This window comes from Taurulus bubalis (assembly GCF_910589615.1).
Source record: "Taurulus bubalis genome assembly, chromosome: 16".
In the NCBI taxonomy this organism is placed as follows: Eukaryota; Metazoa; Chordata; class Actinopteri; order Perciformes; family Cottidae; genus Taurulus; species Taurulus bubalis.
Window position 1 is genome coordinate 14,407,624 of NC_136604.1, and position 21,415 is coordinate 14,429,038.

The 21,415-nt window shown below is 41.1% G+C and overlaps 1 protein-coding gene across 1 annotated transcript; it reads left to right on the forward strand.

The window, feature by feature from the left end:
* Window positions 1-8,343: 8,343 nt before the first annotated feature.
* satb1a (SATB homeobox 1a) lies at window positions 8,344-20,291 on the forward strand (the record flags this gene model as incomplete). Its single annotated transcript, XM_079231666.1, has 10 exons — window positions 8,344-8,560; window positions 8,654-8,830; window positions 8,912-9,038; window positions 11,224-11,347; window positions 12,608-12,719; window positions 13,186-13,724; window positions 15,074-15,271; window positions 16,489-16,644; window positions 18,389-18,592; window positions 19,377-20,291. The coding sequence occupies 10 exons, from the start codon at window positions 8,344-8,346 to the stop codon at window positions 20,289-20,291; spliced, it is 2,769 nt and encodes a 922-aa protein (XP_079087792.1).
* Between the last annotated feature and the right edge of the window lie 1,124 nt (window positions 20,292-21,415).

Sequence of the window (21,415 nt, forward strand, 5' to 3'; positions counted from 1 at the left end):
TTTCCCTGCTTGATACCGAAGTCCCCATCAAAGTTACTCAAGAGATGGTGCAAGTCGTCCAAATATGTGAGTTGATCCCATTTAAGCCGCGGAACCTATATGAACAAGGAGCTCTCCGGTAAACTCGGTACAGTGCGATCCCCAGTCGGCGGAGAGTGCACGTGATGCGCGCTCCCGCGTGTCTGGAGCTTCTGTTGCGTGTGTAAATGACAAGAGAAGATGAAGCCCACAGGTGCAGTTCAGGTAGTAGCCAGGGCCGACCGTGAGAGAGTGGGACTCTGTCAGCGATGCCTTTATTATGCCGTTGGATTCAATGACCATCTGTCCACAGCGCGCAATGGTGGGAGACATCAATCACTCTCAACAACAACTGGGATCAAATGTGGGAGTCTCTCAGTGTGGCGACAGAAACATAACTTATGTTTACATTTATCTTTAGATCTTATTTTATAGCTTCTCGCAGAAGTCAGCTTTCTTTGTTAAATCCCCGCATCAATTAAGTAAATCATCGAATTATGATTGTGCAATACTCAGTAGAAATAACAGACAACTGATTGCTCAATTGATGGAAATCCCATTATAAACAATGCACGTGGGATATTGTTTTTATATATAAATCATTGTTGTCAATGTGTCACAATACACTCCATAGAAAGTGTTCATGAAATGAGTCAGTTGGTTTGTATTAATAAAAAATACATTTTGGATATCGGTTTTTTTTGCTGTAGAAAACGTGTAAATAGAAGAAAAAAAAGATAGTTGTCCAGGCATTATGCAAATGAGACCGACAAACAAACAGAAAGGGAGGGAGAGGCAGAGAAAGGTATCAACAGCATGTTGTCCTCCCATCACCCCAAACCAAAAACAGTTCTGCACGGGACCTGCAGCTGCAGCCGTTAATACATAGACCTGAAACAAAACACACTAGTTGCACGTTGCAGAGTAATTGCCTCAAGAGACACATGGCTCAATTACCCACGTTGTGTTGACTGTCTGACTGTCAACGTGTCCACGCTGCTCTCTCCAGGCGCACACTGTGCTACCTATCAGCAGGTGCACAGCCGGCCAAAGTAACACGCGAGTTTTAGCGCCATCTAGAGGTAAGATTAAGGGACGACCTGCATGGAAGATCTGTCTAATAGGGCAGGAGTAAAAAACAAAACATGATCAACAGAGAACTGTTCAGCAGACTTATCTGTTGCACCATAGCGCCCTCGTGTGGACAGTAACGTGCCAAGCTCCACCACATCAAATTATTGTACTTTCCATGTTACTTTGACGTCATTAATCCACATACAACCGGAGAATGCAGATTATACATCCATGTTCTGAATAAGGTTTACACGAAATGTGTTGGTATAAATGGGGTATAAAATAGTCAAATGTACAAACAGAAGTAAACCTGAAGATCTGTACTGTCGACAGTCACTTTTACACCAGAGCATAAAATTGAATTTTTTTGAATATTAATATAAATGCAGATTTATAGTTCAGCTCAAATAGTTATCTCAAAAAATAATATTCTGAAGGTGTCAAATCAGCTCATTAATAGAAATACAATTAACAAAAGGGAAATCTATGAGATTTTGGTTGAAGCTAACGGAAACTATCCACTTAAAACAGACTCAAATAACTCTTTCCCCCAAGAAATTGGGAAACAACTAAATTTTGACACGCACAGGTTGGCTGGATCACCATAACTAGACAATGCTTTATAGCTCATTTTGTTCATAAGGACCAGAGCTGTTGATTAGACGGCAAAATGCCGAAATGGTTCATGTGCAAGCCTCACCGAAAGGAAGTACAGGCAATGTTCATGTAAGGATGAAAATCATATAGAAAGGAACTCAAGTACTTATAAAATATCAGTTTTCAAACTCTAGTCTGTAAATCCACAAATGGGATTGCACCCAACATTTTTCAATTACACGCATCATGTTGCAAAGACACCTCTAGCAAATAACAAACCTGGAAAACATCCACACAAACACACACACACACACACACACACACACACACACACACACACACACACACACACACACACACACACACACACACGCAGGCAAAACATATCAGACAGAACCAAACTCGATTCTAGGCCAATCCCATTACCATCAGTGCCACAGCATGGACTCAACACCAAAAGTGAGAAGTCGTGCATCCTACTCAAATTCTCCACAACTGTGAAGCAGCTGTTACAGCTGTTATTTCATTTAGACAAAGTGAGGTCACCAGGTGCTCTAAGGCTGACTGCTGTGAATCATACATCAACTCAGTGGCTTCAAACAAGCACACTCACACGCAATGTGCCTACATGTACTCATACAAAACACATACATGATACAGGAAAAGAAACATGTGAGTTGTGTCCCTGAGGTGAGGCAGCATGAAACCGAGAGATATAATTCCATAAATGTGTCAGCTAATAAAATTAGAACAGACAGCCAACGCACTGTGATGCTTCACCTGAGTAATTAAGTGCTTAATGCATCATTTAATCCTGATCACTGCGCGAAAGTGTGTGTGTGTGTGTGTGTGTGTGTGTGTGTGTGTGTGTGTGTGCCAAAGTTACGTTTGTAGTGAAGTGACAGTTGAGTCAAAGTGAGTCACTGTTGCTCACAGTGTTACCTCACCAGAAGCTTTATTAAACCTGCATCAACATATTTATTTTTATAGCACTTATAAAACAAAAGAACAAAGTTCATTTTTGACATGACTCAAATGCAAGTACTATAACTTAAATTAATAAAAGAAAATGTTCTTACACTATGAACAGTGGATACAAAAATATATTGAAAAGGTGAAAATGTGAAAATGTAAGAAGGGAGCTTGAGCAAAGACTATAAAGTCAAACTCGACTACACTACATCCTTACAACATCAAGATATTTTATTATAAATGTTTTCAAAAGAGAAGTTCAATGATGTTAATTTATCATTTTACATGTTTTGAATGAAGGAAACTTAAAGCACTAGAAAAGGAGAAAGAGATTATGTGACAAGCAGCGATTAAAGCACCTGTGTGCAGAGTATTTCATGTTTATACCAAATACACCAAATTATTCAGATTGCATCCATATTTGTTTGTAGGAAAATGAGACATTCACAGGGAAATTTGCTGCCGTCTTTGTTTGGCTCACAGCTGTTGCCATTGTGTCCTCTTGGTCAGATGTCTTTCTTTATACAACCACTTGGAGTCGCCAGAGTTTTTTTTTTATTGTGCACATACATTGGTTCAAGGTTCATTTATTGTTGGGTTGCACAATGAAATGCAGTCGTAGTCTTTTTATGCTACACGAGAAAAAAACAAATAAAAACAGTAGGAGCTTTAACATACACAACTAGCATTCAACTACAAAATAAATATACATAAAACACTTTTATGAGAATAATTTACACCGGATAGATTTAATCAAAGAAATATTAACAGCAGTGCATAGTAACAAGAACTGTAATGTTCTTTTTTACCTGCACGCTATACGAATTTGGTTTTGTGTGGGTGACGTGCTGCTCTGCTGTGATCTGAACTCCATTCCTCTTTCTCTCTGTGTTTATTGGTTTCGTTATTAACAGTCTTGGTTAAACTCTAATCAGATCTGGCCTCGTGCCTGCATAAGTCATGCATTTATGCTTTAAGACTCCCTTGCTGCGTTGCAACGGCAACACTGTGCGGGCATTTTAACTTAATGTTTTTTACGATGCCCTCGGGTGCTATGCAGGAAGTGGGCATGGCTGTTTAAAGATACAGCTATAAGTTCATTTTACGCAGTTTGACAGAGCTAATAGTCCATATTGTATGTGCAGCATGTACACAGCCACATTCACACACACAATGTAGTCATCGCTCACAAACCACACTGCACAAGCCATCCTATTACAAGCAAATATAAAAATGGCACATGACATATCGTGCTGTCGTCTAACCCAATGATTCCACCTTCTATCTTTTGTCTTTTATTCAGTCTTTTCATCCTTATCTCAGACAAAAGCTCAAGACATGTATTGTCCTGCTCCCTACAAAACAAAACCCATAAATTGTTCAATCTACTTGGTAAGGAGGGCACATCTCACATCTGATCCCCAGCTCACAATCTCATCTGAAATCTGGAGGTCCCTGCATTCAGACGTGAACTTCTTTTGTCGAAGGCTTTCTGATTTGTATACATACATTATAATAACCTGAGGCTATGTTTTTCTCAGACAATATTTGATACCTGTGCTGTTACATTAACAGGCCGAGGACCCGGGACACACCCTAGGACAGGAGAAACCTGAGGAGAGACAGTGGCTTTTAAGCCTGTTTCTGGAACAATGCAGATACGATTATTATATGGATATGTAATATGTCTGTAGAGGTTTCTGGATTAGGGTGTTTCTGATGAGAAGCATGAACGTACTCAGATCCTTTACTTCCCCTTCAGTAAAAGTAAAAGTAATTCATTTAAATCATTAAAATGCACTTGAGGTATCAAAAAGAAAAGAAAATAGCCCCTCTGACTGTTACTGTATGTTATTGCATATGACATAATAATAATAATAATAATGTCACTGATGCATCAAGTTGACAGTAACATTTTACTCTTATAGCGGGATGAAATGGAAAAACTTGTATTCCTCAATAAGTTATTCCAGGGGTTCCCAACCTAGGGATGGCTGCTTCAAAAGGTCGCAAAATATATCTGAAGAGGGCATGAATAAATGAATGAATACATTTGTATTCATTTTGAAATAGTTGTAAACATTTCAATATTTCCTCTGAAATGTAATGCAGTGGAAGAATAAAGTAGCATAGAATGTAAATATCAAAGTTTTGTCAAAGTACCTCAAAATTGTATTGAAGTATACAGTACTTAATAACTTTCCACCACTGTATTAACAGATTAACAGGCTGTCTACACTTTCAGGTGACTGATCGTGTGTGTGTTCAGGTCAGATGTTTGAGTTTGTCAGTCTGCACAAACACATGCATTTGTGAGTAATTCCATAACTCTGTCAGAGCGGCTGTGTGCATCTTCAAACATACTTTAGAACACGAACAAGAGAAACAGAGATGTGCAATACCGAGTGTTGGCAATCTATTTCCCCTTTAACGCGCCGACATGATGCCTCCACCCATCTAATGGCAGTAGGCTCACTAACCATATCATGAGTTTATAATAACCACATCACATCCATGGCGAATGAGGTGGAATGAAAATCTAACCTAATTTGGAGAGATACACGACTGTGTGAGTAGCGGGGTGTCCCCTGAGATGAGGCTCCGATTGAAGGAGCCGTGTGCTGCACTGGTAGCATGCTCTGTGAGCGTGTAATGGTCTTAATTATCATTTAGCATGCCAGCCTCATTGACGATGTATCAAGCCAGTGATAAAATAGTAGAGTGCAGAGAGAGAGAGAGAGAGAGAGAGAGAAAGTATGAACATATCAACACTTAAAGGCACAGGCACACACTAAACAGTACAAATCCCTAAACACACACACACACACACCTGCACACACACACACACACACACACACAGAGACACACACACACACACACACACACACACACACACAGATACACATACACACACACACAACAGTAAACTTATACACCATCATGCCCAGAGGTGCAATTGGAGTGATACACATGCACACACACACATTTCCATCCAGCTGAGTGACATCTCTCTCTCTGAATTAGTCACGATGAATGATGTGTAACCAGCCATGACTCGTTCTGGCTGGGGAGATAGCTAATTCACTTTGTTTAATTAGTCAAAAGTAGTAGAGCATGCTCTCCCCCCAAACATACACTCTGGTTGCGCAACATCCACTCATCTATGTGGCCGTTCTCTCCGTAGAAAAGACAGACTTGTGATCACACCGGTGTAACATTTCATGGGGCAAGTCTTTGAATCTTATCTGAGAGTCAAGGATCTCTGATTCTTCCTTTTTCTTTCTCTCACAGACACAGATTACACACACCTGCCACCCTTTGCCTTGTGATACCTTCACAGAGATTTCAAACACCATTTTAGGGATCCCAGATCCAGAGGTGCATCTCATCTGCAGTGGACTGCGCGGGGGAGATCGGCTGATACTTGGCTGAAAGTTTCTGCGAACAGAAGACAAGCTGTGTTCTCTGCCAAGTGTCAAAACTTTGAGGTACAGTGATAAACATTTTTCCTTTCATGTCTTTTTTGAGGTTTGGATGCTTTTTGGTGGCCCTATTTTGAGATATTTTACAGGGTGATTTAAATTGGTTAGTGATTAAAGTCAAATGATCATTTTTTTTAGATTTATTTATAAGTTTGCTGTCTTAAGTAATTGTATGTGAAAAACTACCATGCTGTGTAAAATATACTAGTATATACAGTAAGGGTGACTATATTGTTGCATAATACAAGCTACTACAATATCCTATACAAATTTATGTATATATGTATTTATATGTGTGTATATGTATATATGTATGTATATATTTATATATATGTATATGTATGTATACATGTATGTATATATGTGTGTATATGTATATATATAAATATATATATATGTATGTATACATATTTGTATAAAGTATGTATATATATATATATTTATGTGTATATGTGTATATATGTATTACTACAATATTCTACCATCATTTTAAACAAAACTATACATTACTATAGTACACTATTTGTAGCCATTATACATCGTAGGACTAATGTACCACAACAATGTATTGCATACTACTATACTTTATTATAATATACTATATATATGTTCTATGTGCCCCAAAGTATCACACATAGCCTCTAGGCGACTTTGGTATAGTATATAGCATAGTATAGTGAGTAGTCTATATTATATAGGCTACTGCTTTTTGCTGTCCTGTATACAATGTAGACTGTAATTGCAATGGGATGTAGAGCTTTGCTGAATAAAATAAAAACTGTAATTATCAAAATCATAAGCCATAGATAATCTTGTGACAGCAAAACATCAACGTTCAAAAGTTAATATCAGTCAGCCAGTTCCTCCTTGCCCTGCTCCACTTTGTTACCATGGAGAGCTCCAATACCCTAAAGACAATAATAAGTGCGTGCACAGCATGCGGCAGAAAATAATAAATAGATTTATGCGCAATTGTCACATTTAATACATTTACGGAGCGCGCTAGTGAATTCATTATTACACCATATGCTAATGCAGCTGGGTCCGCGTATTTATGAGTCTGTGTGTGGGTGTGTGGGTCTCTCTCCCCCTCTTTCTCTCTCTCCCTCTCCTCGCGTGCGCATAGGGCTTTGAAGTGTAACCAACAACTGCTGTCCCGGAGTCAGTGCTGTAGCCGAATATGTGATAGGGGATGTACTCCGGCAGCTCCAAGCCGTGTATTGTTCTCTCTAGAGCTTGATCCACAGTAGCAGCATGTGCTCTGGATGGGAGGTCGCTCTGAACTTGCGCTGAGGCCATTTATCGGTGCACCGGAAAGCGAAGCGCGGTCGGAAGAACAAGGAGCGATCAGAGGCAAACTACTTAGACAGTAAACACGACATAATGTCGATGGTAAAGAGACGATTAGTGTAAGTAAAAGGACGCATACCGACAGCCGAGAGATACGGGTCTGTTCCTCAACTGGAGATCAATGGAAGCGAGGATAACATATGGATACAGCCGATGTCTACAGGGACGGGCTGTCGATGCATGATGGCAGGTCGGACATGCACGTTGTGCCGACTAAAACAGGTTGGTTTCGCCTCGATCAAACTTCAGCAGCACCAGACGTGGGACGATTAGCGCGCATTTTGGTGCTGAAGATGAACTGAATCATCGTCGCTTACAGCGGCGCGCTTGGAGATGACAGCAGGTTTAATATGGGAAACTGCGCTCTATCATTCACTGGACTTTTACTGGATTTAGAGGGTTGTCCTTATCGCTGCATCTGGTTGAAGGTCGTCCACTATTACTGATCCGGATATCCTTCAGAGCTGTATGTGTGTTTAAAAATTGTGCTTATAGTTCTCTTGTTAGACGCGGAACTGTAAATAACTGAGACAGCTTTGTTTCACAGCCTCGAGACGCTCACCAGGTTTTCTAATTTACTTTTTGCTGTATTTATGTTTGCTTTTATTTAATTGCTGTGAAGAAATTATGGACGCATGTAGCATATTCTACCTTGATGAAAACATGATGTTTTTTATTTCAAAATCTACTTTGAAATATATGTATTAGTTTCCAGGAATATAATACGAATCCACCATACACTCACCGTTGACCACCAGATACTATCAATATAATATGAGGGATTTGTATTAGGGTATCTCATGGGTTGTTTTTTAAGCATTTGTGTCTCTGTATTAGTGTAAGACCACAGATGGACGCCCTGTGTAATGGAGCCAATAAACCCGAGGGCAGTGATCCCGTTTTAGACCCCCGGCCGCCTCCTGCCAAGCTGGCTCGACTGGAACAAAACGGAGCGGGACCCTCGGCCCAGGAGAGGAGCAATCAAGGGAGTCCTGTGGCCAAAAACCCCTGTCTGGCACAGAAACCCACCGCAGTAAGGCCACAGAGCAAGAGCTGGCACAGCAAAGGTACATGGGCGGAAACGTGGTGTTTTCAGTACAGTGATTATGACTCCCTGTGCCATCTGATATGTTGAATAGCTGTCCTTTCCATCATCTCAGGGAGCCTGCTGCCGGTGTTCTGTGTGGTGGAGCACAAGGAAAGCCCTCAGGAGGGAGAGAGGAGAGAAGAACATGCTGAGTTTGTGTTGGTCAAGAGAGATCTGCTGTTTAACCAGCTGATAGAGATGGCCCTGCTGACACTGGGCTACTCACACAGCTCTGCTGCACAGGCCAAAGGTACATAACACAAACTTGCACATAGAGGCAATAACCGCAGTCCACCGTTTTCTCACATTTTTCACATGTGTGTGTGTCCAGGTCTCATCCAGGTGGGAAGGTGGAACCCGGTGCCTCTGTCCTGTGTAACAGATGCTCCTGATGCCACGGTGGCTGATATGCTGCAGGATGTTCACCACATTATCACCCTTAAAATACAGCTGCGCAGGTAGGAGCTCTATGGAGGACAAACAATGATTTAAGTATAAATAAATACATGCATGAATAAATACAGGAATAAATAAACAAATGCTTAAATAAATGTATAAATAAATACAGGAATGCATAAATAAATGTATAAATAAATAAATACAGGAATACATAAATAAATGCTTAAATACATGTATAAATAAATAAATACAGGAATAAATAAATATAAGTTGATACCTAAACAGGACATCATTAACTAAATATATTTATACATTTCTGTATTTCTTCATTTATTTCTGTCTGTATTTCTGTGTCCGTATGCATTTCTTCATTTATTTATGCCTGTATTTCTGTGTCCTTAATGAGCTGGGGCGGTCCGAACCTCATTGTTAAACAGGATTGGTCAAGTAGAGGAGCAAGACAGAAGCAACCGAGCCCTAGCACATGGCCCCTGTAGACGAAGTCAAAAAGATGTCTCGGGCAATCGTCTGCTAAAGATCGCAATTGATTTGAAATGGCTTGTAATAACAATGCCATGTTGCCAAGTGCTAACGACGACTTCTGCTAACGGTTAGCTGAGCTTGCCAACTTCAACAACTTGTGCAAGGCAGAAGTAGTAGAGCATAACATGCCAGGTGTGATCACACTCCTGTGACCAATCATGCTTTAGACAGAGGTTCGGACCGCCCCAGCTCATTTGCAGATAAGGACACATAAATACAGGCATACATAAATGTATCCTGTATTTATTTATTTATACATTTATTTAAGCATTTATTCATTTATTCCTGTATTTATTCATGCATTTATTTATGTATACTTAAGTCATTTTCTGTCCTCCATAGAGAGGCTGGCATCACATCTATGAATATGTCTGTGTGGAGTGTACAGACTCTATGGTCTGTGTGTGAATGTGAGCAATAGACTCAAGACTGTATTCTCACCATTTTACTCAGTGCATGCTGGGAAAGACTCCAGCCACCCAGCATCTCTAATTTGTATCAATAAAAGAAAATAACCAAAGGGCATGGACCAAATCAGACCCAGCAGGAAATGATTCAACTCTTATATTTTATCTTATCTTAATGCCATTAGTTTCAGTTTAACGAGTGATTTTATTTGCTTATTGCAATTCATATTGATAAGTATTTTAATGGTGTATGAAGGCATTTCCTTGGGTTAAATTTCTAAATAATCAGTGTCCCCTATTTTTGACAGTAGCCCTGTATTGCTATTGGGTCTTGGGTCAGTTCAACTATGAGACATAGGACAGTTTAGCATATATATATAATATCACAAGAACATGTAATGTAGGCTTTTTTACAGGAGAAAAAAAGGGAAAAAAACAAAGGTGTTACTAATAACATGTATGATGGAAGCAGCTAAATTGAATTCAGACATCATTCATTTTATTATTTGTGCTTTTCCTACTGTGACATGTCAACATGTCTTCCATAAAAAAAAGACTTTTGGCTCAAAGAAAGAAGGATTTGGCATCATGTATGTTTTCCTTGTGCTCATATGAGTTTATTTATTTGATTTATTAAGTGCTTTATTAGCCCCATAGCCCAGACTTTCATTCACACCCTTTAATGTGTGTGATACTGGAAACCCGCCTACTAAGCACTCAGAGTTATGAACAAGAACTGTTATTTTTAAGGGGCACTCCACCAATTCTACACATGAAGTTCAGTTTATTCATCACAAGTAGTCAGCCTTTGCATGGTTCCCTGGCTGGTGATAGTGGCAGTTTTTATTATTATATTATTCTGTAATCAATTTGTTATAATTTCTAAGCATGTACGATATGATCTTGTAGATAAGTTATAGCCATAGACTGTCTTTTAAATCAGACTTCCACAGAGACGAACATGTCTGTCCTACCAGATCTGAAAAAGGTCCTGGAAAAGTCTTAGAAAATGATCTCAAGAAAATAGTGGGGACCCTGGTCTGTCTTCTGTGTCTCTGAAAGGAGCTTTCATGAGACTGAGAAATAACCCTTATGATGTCACCAGGCTCTAATAAATTATGTCATAAAGTGTCATGATGGGACTTATAGGATCCTGTGTTTTTGGAGCTTAAACCATTGCGAGTCAGGTTGCCAATTGTGAGTTCCCCAACTTTATGCAAATGCACTACTACATTACTGGACTAATATATCAAACTTGTGTAATTCAAGTGTTTTTCATTTGCTCTTTATCTAGCTGTCCCAAATTGGAGGACTTACCTCCCGAGCAGTGGAGTCACTCCACAGTGAGAAATGCTCTGAAGGAGCTCCTCAAGGACATGAACCAGAGCTCCCTGGCCAAGGAGTGCCCCCTTTCCCAGGTACAAGACACACATGCACACACATGCACACACACACACACACACACACACACACACACACACACACACACACACACACACACACACACTCACACACTTAGAGCATGCATAAAAGAAGAGAGAAGGAGAGAAATTGGACTGAAGTTCAAAGTGTAATGTTTTTGCCCTTCCATGCCATGCAAATGTATGTGCCTGTTTTTGCCTCTTTCGATGCATGATGCAGAGTACGTGTGTGGTCCAATAGTTAGACAGGAAGTCCAGATGCAGAGAAAGATACGGTGTGGGGCAGAGCGGGAGAAAGAAACAGATAAAAAGAGATGGCTATCTCTTTAAAATCCTTCCTGCCTGGGCCGCTGCCCATCTTGATTATTTCAACTGCCAACCTGTCTGCCTGTCACTCTAATTGTCTGCCAGCCTCACCCGCCGTCTTACTCTCACTCTATCTATCTATCACTCCCCCTCTTTGGTATTTTGCTTTTTCTGCATTCTTGACTGATTCAGCAATAACATCCAGATCTGGTTTTAAGATCTTGATCGTTTAATCAAGCAAATACAGACACAACTGCAGAAATAATTTCACATTAATCATGCAGTATTTGGGGAAGGCTTTTTTATGAATATTTATAATTATCAACTTAGTCTATCTGTTATTTTGCCTGAGGGACATCTACAAATTGCAAACTATCTCTCTCGTCTTCAGATTCCTTCCTTCTCTGCAGATCTGATACTAGCCAATCCTCCCTCCCCCATCTCTCTTTCCTTCTTTCCTTCTCTCCTATCACTACTTTTATCCCCTCTCTTGTTTGCAAGATTAAAATAAATATGAGAAGATGAAAGCCTATCAGATGTAAAGATTGCACAGGACAGTCTTTTAGGAAAAACTGTGTGTGTGACAGAGACAGATAGAGAGCAATAGTCTCTGATGACCTCTAGTGTTTTGTTTTATTGCACACACAGACACACAGACACACACACAGACACACACACACACACACACACACACACACACACACACACACACACACACACACACACACACACACACACACACACACACACGCTGTACATGTTCACATAAAAGAGCCCACACACTGACGCACTCATCTGTCTTTATTATCCTATTTACCTGGGGGTCTTTTTAATAACACAGATCTGAGTTCATTAATATCAGATGTGTGAACAGCTGAGACACCCAGGCCGCCCATAGCAGGAGCTTGGAAAATGTAATGAATTTCTATTGTCTTTTCCCCTCTGTTTCAGAGTATGATATCATCTATTGTAAATAGCACTTACTATGCAAATGTCTCAGCTGCCAAGTGTCACGAGTTTGGTCGATGGTACAAGCACTTCAAGAAGACCAAATGCTTCAAAGGTGAGGGCTTTCAATCAAGTCTTCAAACATGAACTGTGTCTAATAAGTCTTACAGCATGTCCCAAAGCCATACTATTCATTTTATAGTGTATAGGTACTAATCCTGCTAGTGTACTGTTTGAGCAGTTAGACAAAACATTTCATACTAACACAAATTTGTAAAAATGTCAGACATTAAGATGTTTTCAGGGTTGTCTCACTGCCACACACAATTTATTTGAAAATGTCCAGCTGTGAACAGCCTCTCTGTTTAATTTGTGGATTGCATTGTGGGAGAATCATTTTTGTCTGCAGCACACTCAAATATCCACTGCATTTAGAAGGCTGTGCATGCTGTCTGTTTTGAGTGTACATCATTTTGACACGCCAAACGCCGCTTAGAATTAGTATCTGTGTATTTGGGACACACTGTATCTGGTGTGTTAATAATTGAACATCTGTCTTTGCTTTCCTTTTCCTGCACCAGAGATTGACAGCGTCTCTGACCAGTCCACACACATCACCCTCACCCAGCAGTCAATCACAAGTAGCCCGGCCGATCAAAGCTCAACCCTCTTTTTCTCTCATGGAGAAGTAGCCAACATATGTGGCCGTTCCCCCCTCGGCCTCCGCCCTCCCGGGTTGGTAACCCAACCTATCAGCTCCCAAATGGTCAACCAGCAGTTGGTGATGGCCCAGTTCCTCAACCAGCAGTATGCTGTTAGCCGCATGCTAGCTGGCCAGGGTCTCTCACCGTCCCCACAGCAGTATCTCAACCACCCGCCTGTAGGAAGGGCTCCCCCCGCCATGGTCTTCTCCAAAGCCCCTGATTCCCAAGCCCCACAGCAGGCACAGTGTGGCCCAGGGGGAGGTCCTGTAGCCGGGCCGCAAACCCAGACATTGGCTGGGTCTTCTGTGGGGTCAACAGATGTGCCAATTGAAATCTACCACTGTGTGAGGGAGGAACTGAAGAGAGCTGGCATCTCCCAAGCCATCTTTGCTCGGGTAGCCTTTAACAGGACCCAGGTATGTAAAGGAAAGAGGGGAGGGGAGGGGAGAGGAGGGGAGAGGGGAGGGTGTTGAAAGTCATAAAGGGTTGCAACTGTTTGCTGGTGATTATCTTTTGGAAGTGTTTCTGGTGTTGCAGTTGTAGGTAAGTGTGTTTTGTGAATATGTGCGTTTGATGGTTGGCACATTGGCATGGCCTTTGCCGCAGTGCCCCCTCCCCCCATGCATGTGTGTATGTATGTGTGTGTGTTTGTGCCAGCCCTCTGCAGCACAAAGCTGGTGCCAGCACTGAAGCAGCTGCTGGGCCAACTAATCACAAGCCCTTGGAGAGAAGCTGTCTCTCTCTCTACCTCTTCTTCTGTCTTACTGTCCCTCCATCTTGCCACCTTTCACTCTGGCAGCCCCTCTATCTATTTAATATCTACCCCTGATTGTCAATCCATCTTTTTTTTTATTATCTTTCCCCTTTTCCTTCCTTGTCTCCCTCATTTCATATCCATATCTCCCTCTGCCATCGCCTCTAACACTAAAATACCACATTATCTGTGTCTATCATCTTACATTCACCACCACACCCGCGCTCGGAGGACAGGCTAAGCCCATTGTTATTATTATTATTACCGTCATTATCATTTTCATCACAATGGGCAGAGCTAGTTATTATCCACCCCCATATTTCCCCATTGCCAAGTCCAAGGTGCTTTGGTGCCAGCCATACAAGTTGGGCATGATGCCAATATGCCATATAGACGTGAGGGAAGCATTTATCATTTGTCATTTCACGTAAAGCTGCCATCTATTTGGAAGGAGGGTGGATCCAAAGATGATCCATGATTTGAATAAGAAGGCTGTTTCCTCCCTTTTCATTTTACTGCCAGCGTGAAATCTGATTTCTTTTCAGGATGAAGCCCTACAATCTGCATGTGATGTTTGAGGGCTTTCCTCTATACACAGATACAGCCAGAATAATGCTAGCTCTACAGGCGAGTAGCGTTCTTAGCACTGACTGGGGAACTGGCTCTGTATCATCTGTGAAACACTAAACCGCAGGAACTTGATAACTTGGCTCTTTGGATGAGATCCAGAGTCGGATATGAGGAGATTCCTTCATTCATATGAGAAACTTTATATTTGCCATCTTTGCACGTAAATGAAAGGAAAATCCATATTTCACAGTAAGAGTTTTGTTTTATTTGGATGCGCAGCAAAGGAATAAACTGGAGCTTTAAGATAATTGTGACTGTAATGTTCACAATATTTTCACACCAGCAATCCTGCAGTAAATTTGACATTGCATGCATGTATCTTTGTGTATTGTTTGCTTATACTAATACATAAATACTGGCTTGTGTGTGCGCCTTTACCAGGGCCTTCTGTCAGAGATTCTGCGGAAGGAGGAGGACCCTAAACACGCCTCCCAGTCTCTGCTGGTCAACCTGCGGGCCATGTACAGCTTCCTGCAGCTGCCCGAGGCTGAGAGGGAGCGCATTTACCTGGAGGAGAAAGACAGAAGCCTGACTGGATTTATACCAAGCTGCAATAACACACCACCAAGAACCACACAGGTCAGCCAGCAGCTACAATCAAAAAGTTGCAATGCTGCTGGGAAATGTTGCTGTCTCTCTCCATGAAACAGCACTGAAATATCAAAGTGAGATTCCTGTTAGGTTAATAAAAAGCATAGACTGCTATCAGAAGACAATAATATTCATATGTTGTACTAATAAAGAGAGAAACGTGATGGAATTTTGTAAATTTAACAAAGACAAGTAAAGGACATATTCAACAACAGATTATAAATCCTCACATTAGGGAGTCGCTGTGAAGCTACAGATCCCTGACCTTTCCTCTAACAGCCCCATGAAGTAGACATTTGTGGTTTTGAGGGATATGTTTTAACAACAAAGGATATATTGCCAAGAAACTTACCCTAGCTATCAATGGTATCATCAGGTCAGAGCTGTACTTTGCTTTTATTTATCAAATATATCCAAAACTAATGACTTTTTTATCAGCCTCAGGCAAACATCAGCATGGGAAGATTGCCACTGTGCACATGTTAACTTAGCAAGCTGGCCCTGTTTTAAAGTGCAGCTTCACAGAGCAGCCTGTCTGTTGTCTTTTTATTTTATCATTGTTCACAACAGCATTTCAATCAAAAGATTGGAAAGTATTGGAAATGACTGGCCACCAACCCTTGAAAATAAATTACAATATGGATTTTTCTGTTATTTTATCCTATATTTTTCCAATATTGCACTGCAGGAAAGACGGCATAAACTGGGCCAACGCAGTACACTGACCCTAGCTTCCTCTCTTGCCATGTCTTTAATGAGTCCTCCATCATAGCTTCTTTTTTCATCTTTACAGTTTCCCGCCCGCCATTTCCTAGTATTTCCAATCTGACTCCCTGTGCACCACACTGCTGACTCCTTCTGTTAACCTCAAGAGGGTGCAGACTGCCACATGTTTCCTTTAATTTTTTACACAAAGTTCCAGCTGCTTTTCCTGCAAGGGAGGAGTTTTATGGTGAGAGTATCATGTGCATTTGTTCGTGCTGCCAGATCAAACACCCCTTTGGATCGGCACCCCTAGGGCCACATTAAAGACATGATCGCTCACCAGCTTTCCATTTCATGATACTCATTGGACAAAGTGCCAGGCCAAGCCGGCATTGTCTTTAATCTGTATTGGATTCATTTCAATGTTCCACAAATGCCCAGTACTTAGACAATAACTCTGGCTCGCTTGTCTTTTTGTCCTCTTGTATGTCTCTTTTTAGTCAAGACTGTCCCCAGTTACAGGAGACATGGGGTTGAGGACAGACAGTTGTGTTCTCAATGTCAGCGCTTCTATCTACGAGGACATCCAGCACGAGATGAAGAGAGCCAAGGTGTCTCAGGCTATGTTTGCAAAGGTGGCCGCCTCCAAGAGTCAGGTACTTTACTCGCTTGCTGGTGTGAATCTGATGAGCATGTCTAATCTTAAACACACATATTGCACCCAATTTGTTGTCGATTGTTTAAATTTAGCTTTGATGAATCCATTTCTCACTAAGGGATAACTAGTGTGTGTGGAGGAAACCCAGATAATCAACCCAGCTGCTGTACTCTGCAGAGGACTATCGGTGCATCAGACTGCTATTGTGTCCTAAATTATCGCTTTAAGAAAAATACGTGCACCCATACACACCACTTCTGCACATGTATGCACACACAATACCACAAACACACACACAGGCAAACAAATGCACTAATACACACACACATGCATGATTTGAGTGTTTATTGTTCTCATTTTTATGGCAGCCTCATAAGCTTGTTATTGCCTTTTGTTTTGAGGATAATTTCCCTTCATGGAATGGGGGGATTTCAGCTGTCTCATTTTTTCTTCCTCTTGTGTGTGTCTCCAATTCTCACTTTTTTTCTTTTCTTTGTTTCTTTTTTCTTTGTTTCTTTTGTTCATTCGTTCTTTCCCCCCTTTTTTTCTCCCTTCTCTCTACTCATCATAAGATGCTTGGAGGTCATTCAGCGGTCATGCCAGTACAGACAGGTGGTCCAAAACCCCTGAGGTTTTTTTTATATCTCTTTGCTGGCTTCCCTTTTTACTTTACTTTCCCTATGTTCTCTTTACCTCTCTCTTTCTCTCTCTCTCATGCTCATTCTCGCTCTGTATTACCCGGCTGTTTGGCAGGCAGAACCATGCTGGATCTCTCTGTTCTATCTGCACTGTGCATCTGGATAGCATTGTGTGATAGACTTGGGCTACAGCCAGGCGTGTGTGTGTGTGTGTGTGTGTGTGTGTGTGTGTGTGTGTGTGTGTGTGTGTGTGTGTGTGTGTGTGTGTGTGTGTGGGTGGGTGTGTGTGTGTGTGTGTGTGTGTGTGTGTGTGGGTGTGTGTGTGTGTGTGTGTGTGTGTGTGTGTGTGTGTGTGTGTGTGTGTGTGTGTGTGTGTATGTATGTGCATATCAGTCTGCTTGCAAACGGAATCATGCTACAGTTCATGAATCTGAAACTAGCTTGGCTTTACGTTCCTCAATCTGCCACAAGTTTCTTCCCTTGTGAGGCAGAAAAAGATATAGCTTCTAGCTCATAAAAAAAAATCTCTGTTATATTTTGGCTCTGCTTTACAACATTAACTGATTTTGAATCAATTGAATGTATATTTTATAGACCAAGGGAAAGCTTAATTCAGAATTCAACAGTGGCTATTACCACATATATCTCCTTAAATTCGAATATGTCACTAAAATGAATAGGAGAGTGGGTTTATGGGAGTGACTTAAATCAATACTCATACATGGATATGAAGTTGCCATATCAATTTTGATGTCACTATGTTAGCCTTATACTAGAGGTCCACAGAACATATCAAATTATTAGATTTTTGGTGCAAGAGAAACTTAGAAATGCCTTTTGTTTGTGCATGCAGTGTTTAAAGATATGTTGCATAGTGAGGTACGTTTAACTTAATAAGTGGATGAATTTACAATCAAGTAGTAGCTCTATTTGTAGTCTGCACCCATAAACCTCTCCAGAGATGGATACCTTGTCTATCTATTGATACCTGATATGTTCTTTAACTACATTATAGTGTGTTACAAACCATGTATTACATATTGATGCTGCTTATGAATGCCAAACACAGGGGATTAATGTCAAGTGTTACCGTTCCTCTTGTAGGGCTGGCTATGTGAGCTGCTGCGTTGGAGGGAGGATCCCAACCCAGAGAACCGGACCCTGTGGGAGAATCTGTGTATGATCCGCCGGTTCCTCAGCTTGTCCCAGACTGAACGAGACGCTATCTATGAACAGGAGAGCAGCAACACGACAGCACAGCAGCAATGCGCTGACAGGCTTACACTGCTCGGCAATGACAATACACTGGTGAGACTGAAAAAACAAGATTAACACAGACTGTTGTGTGCTGGTAGATCTTGCTCTTCAGCTGTAGAAACAGCCGTTTGGAATGATTTTTTAAAAAACACGAGCAGCAAAGGCAGAAAACTACCTCTAACTTTCCTTTTATCATATTTTAGACGGGAGCCTATCCTCGTGACCTGAATTATTTGTTGTAAAGCACTTAAAATGTGAAAAGAGAGTATATTACACTGAATGCCAAAAGATCTCTAGGGTGTCCAATGGAAAAGCAGCACGCTAAATGCCACAAATGTCAGAAGAAAAAAATGATTACCACGTTAAGCGATGATCCGTGAGGCTGATTAGTTTTCTTTCACTTCCATAGCTTGTGCATGGATGGATGGCTTGATTAAAGCACAGACTCACAGTTAATATAAAAAAAGGTTGTGAATGTACAGTTATGTGGAATACCATTGCATTAATATCAAGACAGAACTTCATATGTACTTCATATGTACTTGTTCAGAGCCTGAACAGACATTTACCCTTGATGGTTGCATTAAGGATCGCCTCAGCTGTGAAATTATTAAATAGCTTATATTAGTTATACAATTTAAATAGACCTATCACTTCAAATCATAAACATATATTTCCGTCTAAGCTGACTTCAATTTACATCATCTACCATTACACTTAAACACATTAATATCCCCATCCACACAATGAAAATTAGTTGGCGTTGAAAATAATCCAAAAGACCAAACACAGCTTTTACTCAAATTACTTCTAATGTCTCTTTTACTCTCATCAGTACCAACGCAACTCTCCGCTGCCACAGCAACACCATCTTCAACCCCATCAACCCCTGCAGCCAGAGGCAGGACCTCACCTGTCTCCACGGCAACCATGTACTGCATCACCAGCCGAGTCTGAGGCGGGTGGCAACTGGGGGCACATGAGAGGACGTCTGCAGGGCAGGGGCAGTAGTAATGGTGAGAGAGGGGACAGTAAGGACTGGGTTGAGGGGGGACAGGGAGAGAGGAGCAGTTTGGGAGGGGACTGGGGCTGTACTGGTCGGGTGAGGGACAAGGGTACGGAAAGCATGGAGCAGGTGAGGGAGGAAAATGTGGGTGACGATGAGATGAATGAAATCATTGGACACAGCAAAGAGGAGAAGGAGAAGCTCTCTATGAAGTGGCCCGGTGTGAAGGATGAGGACCGAGGCGGGGTCAGGGTTTGTTCAGAGGCAGAAAATGAGGTCAAAGGTGCAGATGAGGACCAAGGTGAGGGGTTAAGAGTCTCCCACGAAGCACTGGGAATCCTGCAGAGCTTCGTTCAGGATGTGGGCCTCAACCCAGACGAGGAAGCCGTCCACACCCTGTCGGCTCAGCTGGGCCTGCCCATACACACCATCCGGGGATTCTTCAACAGCCAGGATCACGACCGGCATCAACACGACAGCCAGAGCCCAAAGCAGATTCGAGACAACCGGCATGGCTGCACGGACCCAAACCTCTCGCAGACGGACATAACTGCAGAGGAACAGAAGGAGGAAGGCGATAGAAAGACTGAAACAGGACAAAAGGAGGAGGAGGAGGAAATGACAAGGAGGGATGCAGCAAGCAACATTACTGTTTTGAAAGAATCTGATGTTAGCACTCAAACCCTCTGCCCGATGAAGGAGGAGCAGGAGAGCTACATCTATCCCAAATCCAGTGACATATGAGTATTGACTCTCAGTGTTTTGTTGTTTTATACATGGGTGTCCTCAAAGGCTGTGGAAAGACTAAAAGCTGACTTATTCTATTTGTTTATACCACAGTTTATGAGGGTGCTTGTGTTCATATACACAGTACACCTGCAATAGAAAGCTTAGACAGCTCTCCGTTGATTCCAGCACCCCTACTGCAACTCAAGACAGAACATAACTGTGACTGTATGTGCAGATAATGTTATTACACATCGTTTCTGTGTCGATATATGTGTGAATGGTACCCAGTACAAACAGTCTCAGATTACATATCACTGTTAAAAACGAGTAATTATAGTTGGTTGACTGATCTAAAGTTTGAGAAATGTTCACACCAGAAATGCCTTGTCGAAAGTGGCACTGCCAGTCTGTTTTTTTGTGATTTCCATTGTTTTTGCGTTGTGTTTTGGATCAGTCATTTAAAACTGTTTCCTTCAGGAATCTCACTGTTATTGTATCTTACATGTTGTTTTTTGTCACATTGTATTAAATATCAAGTTTCCTGATTCTGTTTTAAAAGAAATGATAGTTGAATTTGTAAATTATATATAGTGTTTGGAATTAACCCTTTCATAAATGACAGGGCATCCTCTGCATTTTTTGCTGCAGTGTGTAATAAATCAATCAGTAAAACATTGAGTTACCAAACTGATCAACATATGGATATCTATAGTGTTTCTTCTGCAAAAGAGTCCATTTTGATTTGAATCGCACTTGAATCACAACGTTGTGTTGAGATCTAATTTGCTTCTGACCACATCATAGTTTACAGTGTTTCTATTGATGCATGAATCTATAAATCCCTCAAATAGCAAAGTTATTTTGGGGATATGTGTTCTGTTTACACATCTTGTGGTTGTCATATTGTACTAATTTGCATACTGTAGCAGAGGCACACAGTGTGCTATATGGAGTGCACAATGTTTAATGTTTCTTCATGAAGAAAGATTGTGGATGAGAAATATATGACTGTAGCCGTGCAGTGTGTACATGAAATGCTCAGATTACATGATAGCACTTTCATTTGTAAAGAAAAATAAGCTTATTCATAATTGTAATGTATGTTCATTACTTAAATATGTTACAGTTGGAAATGTTTA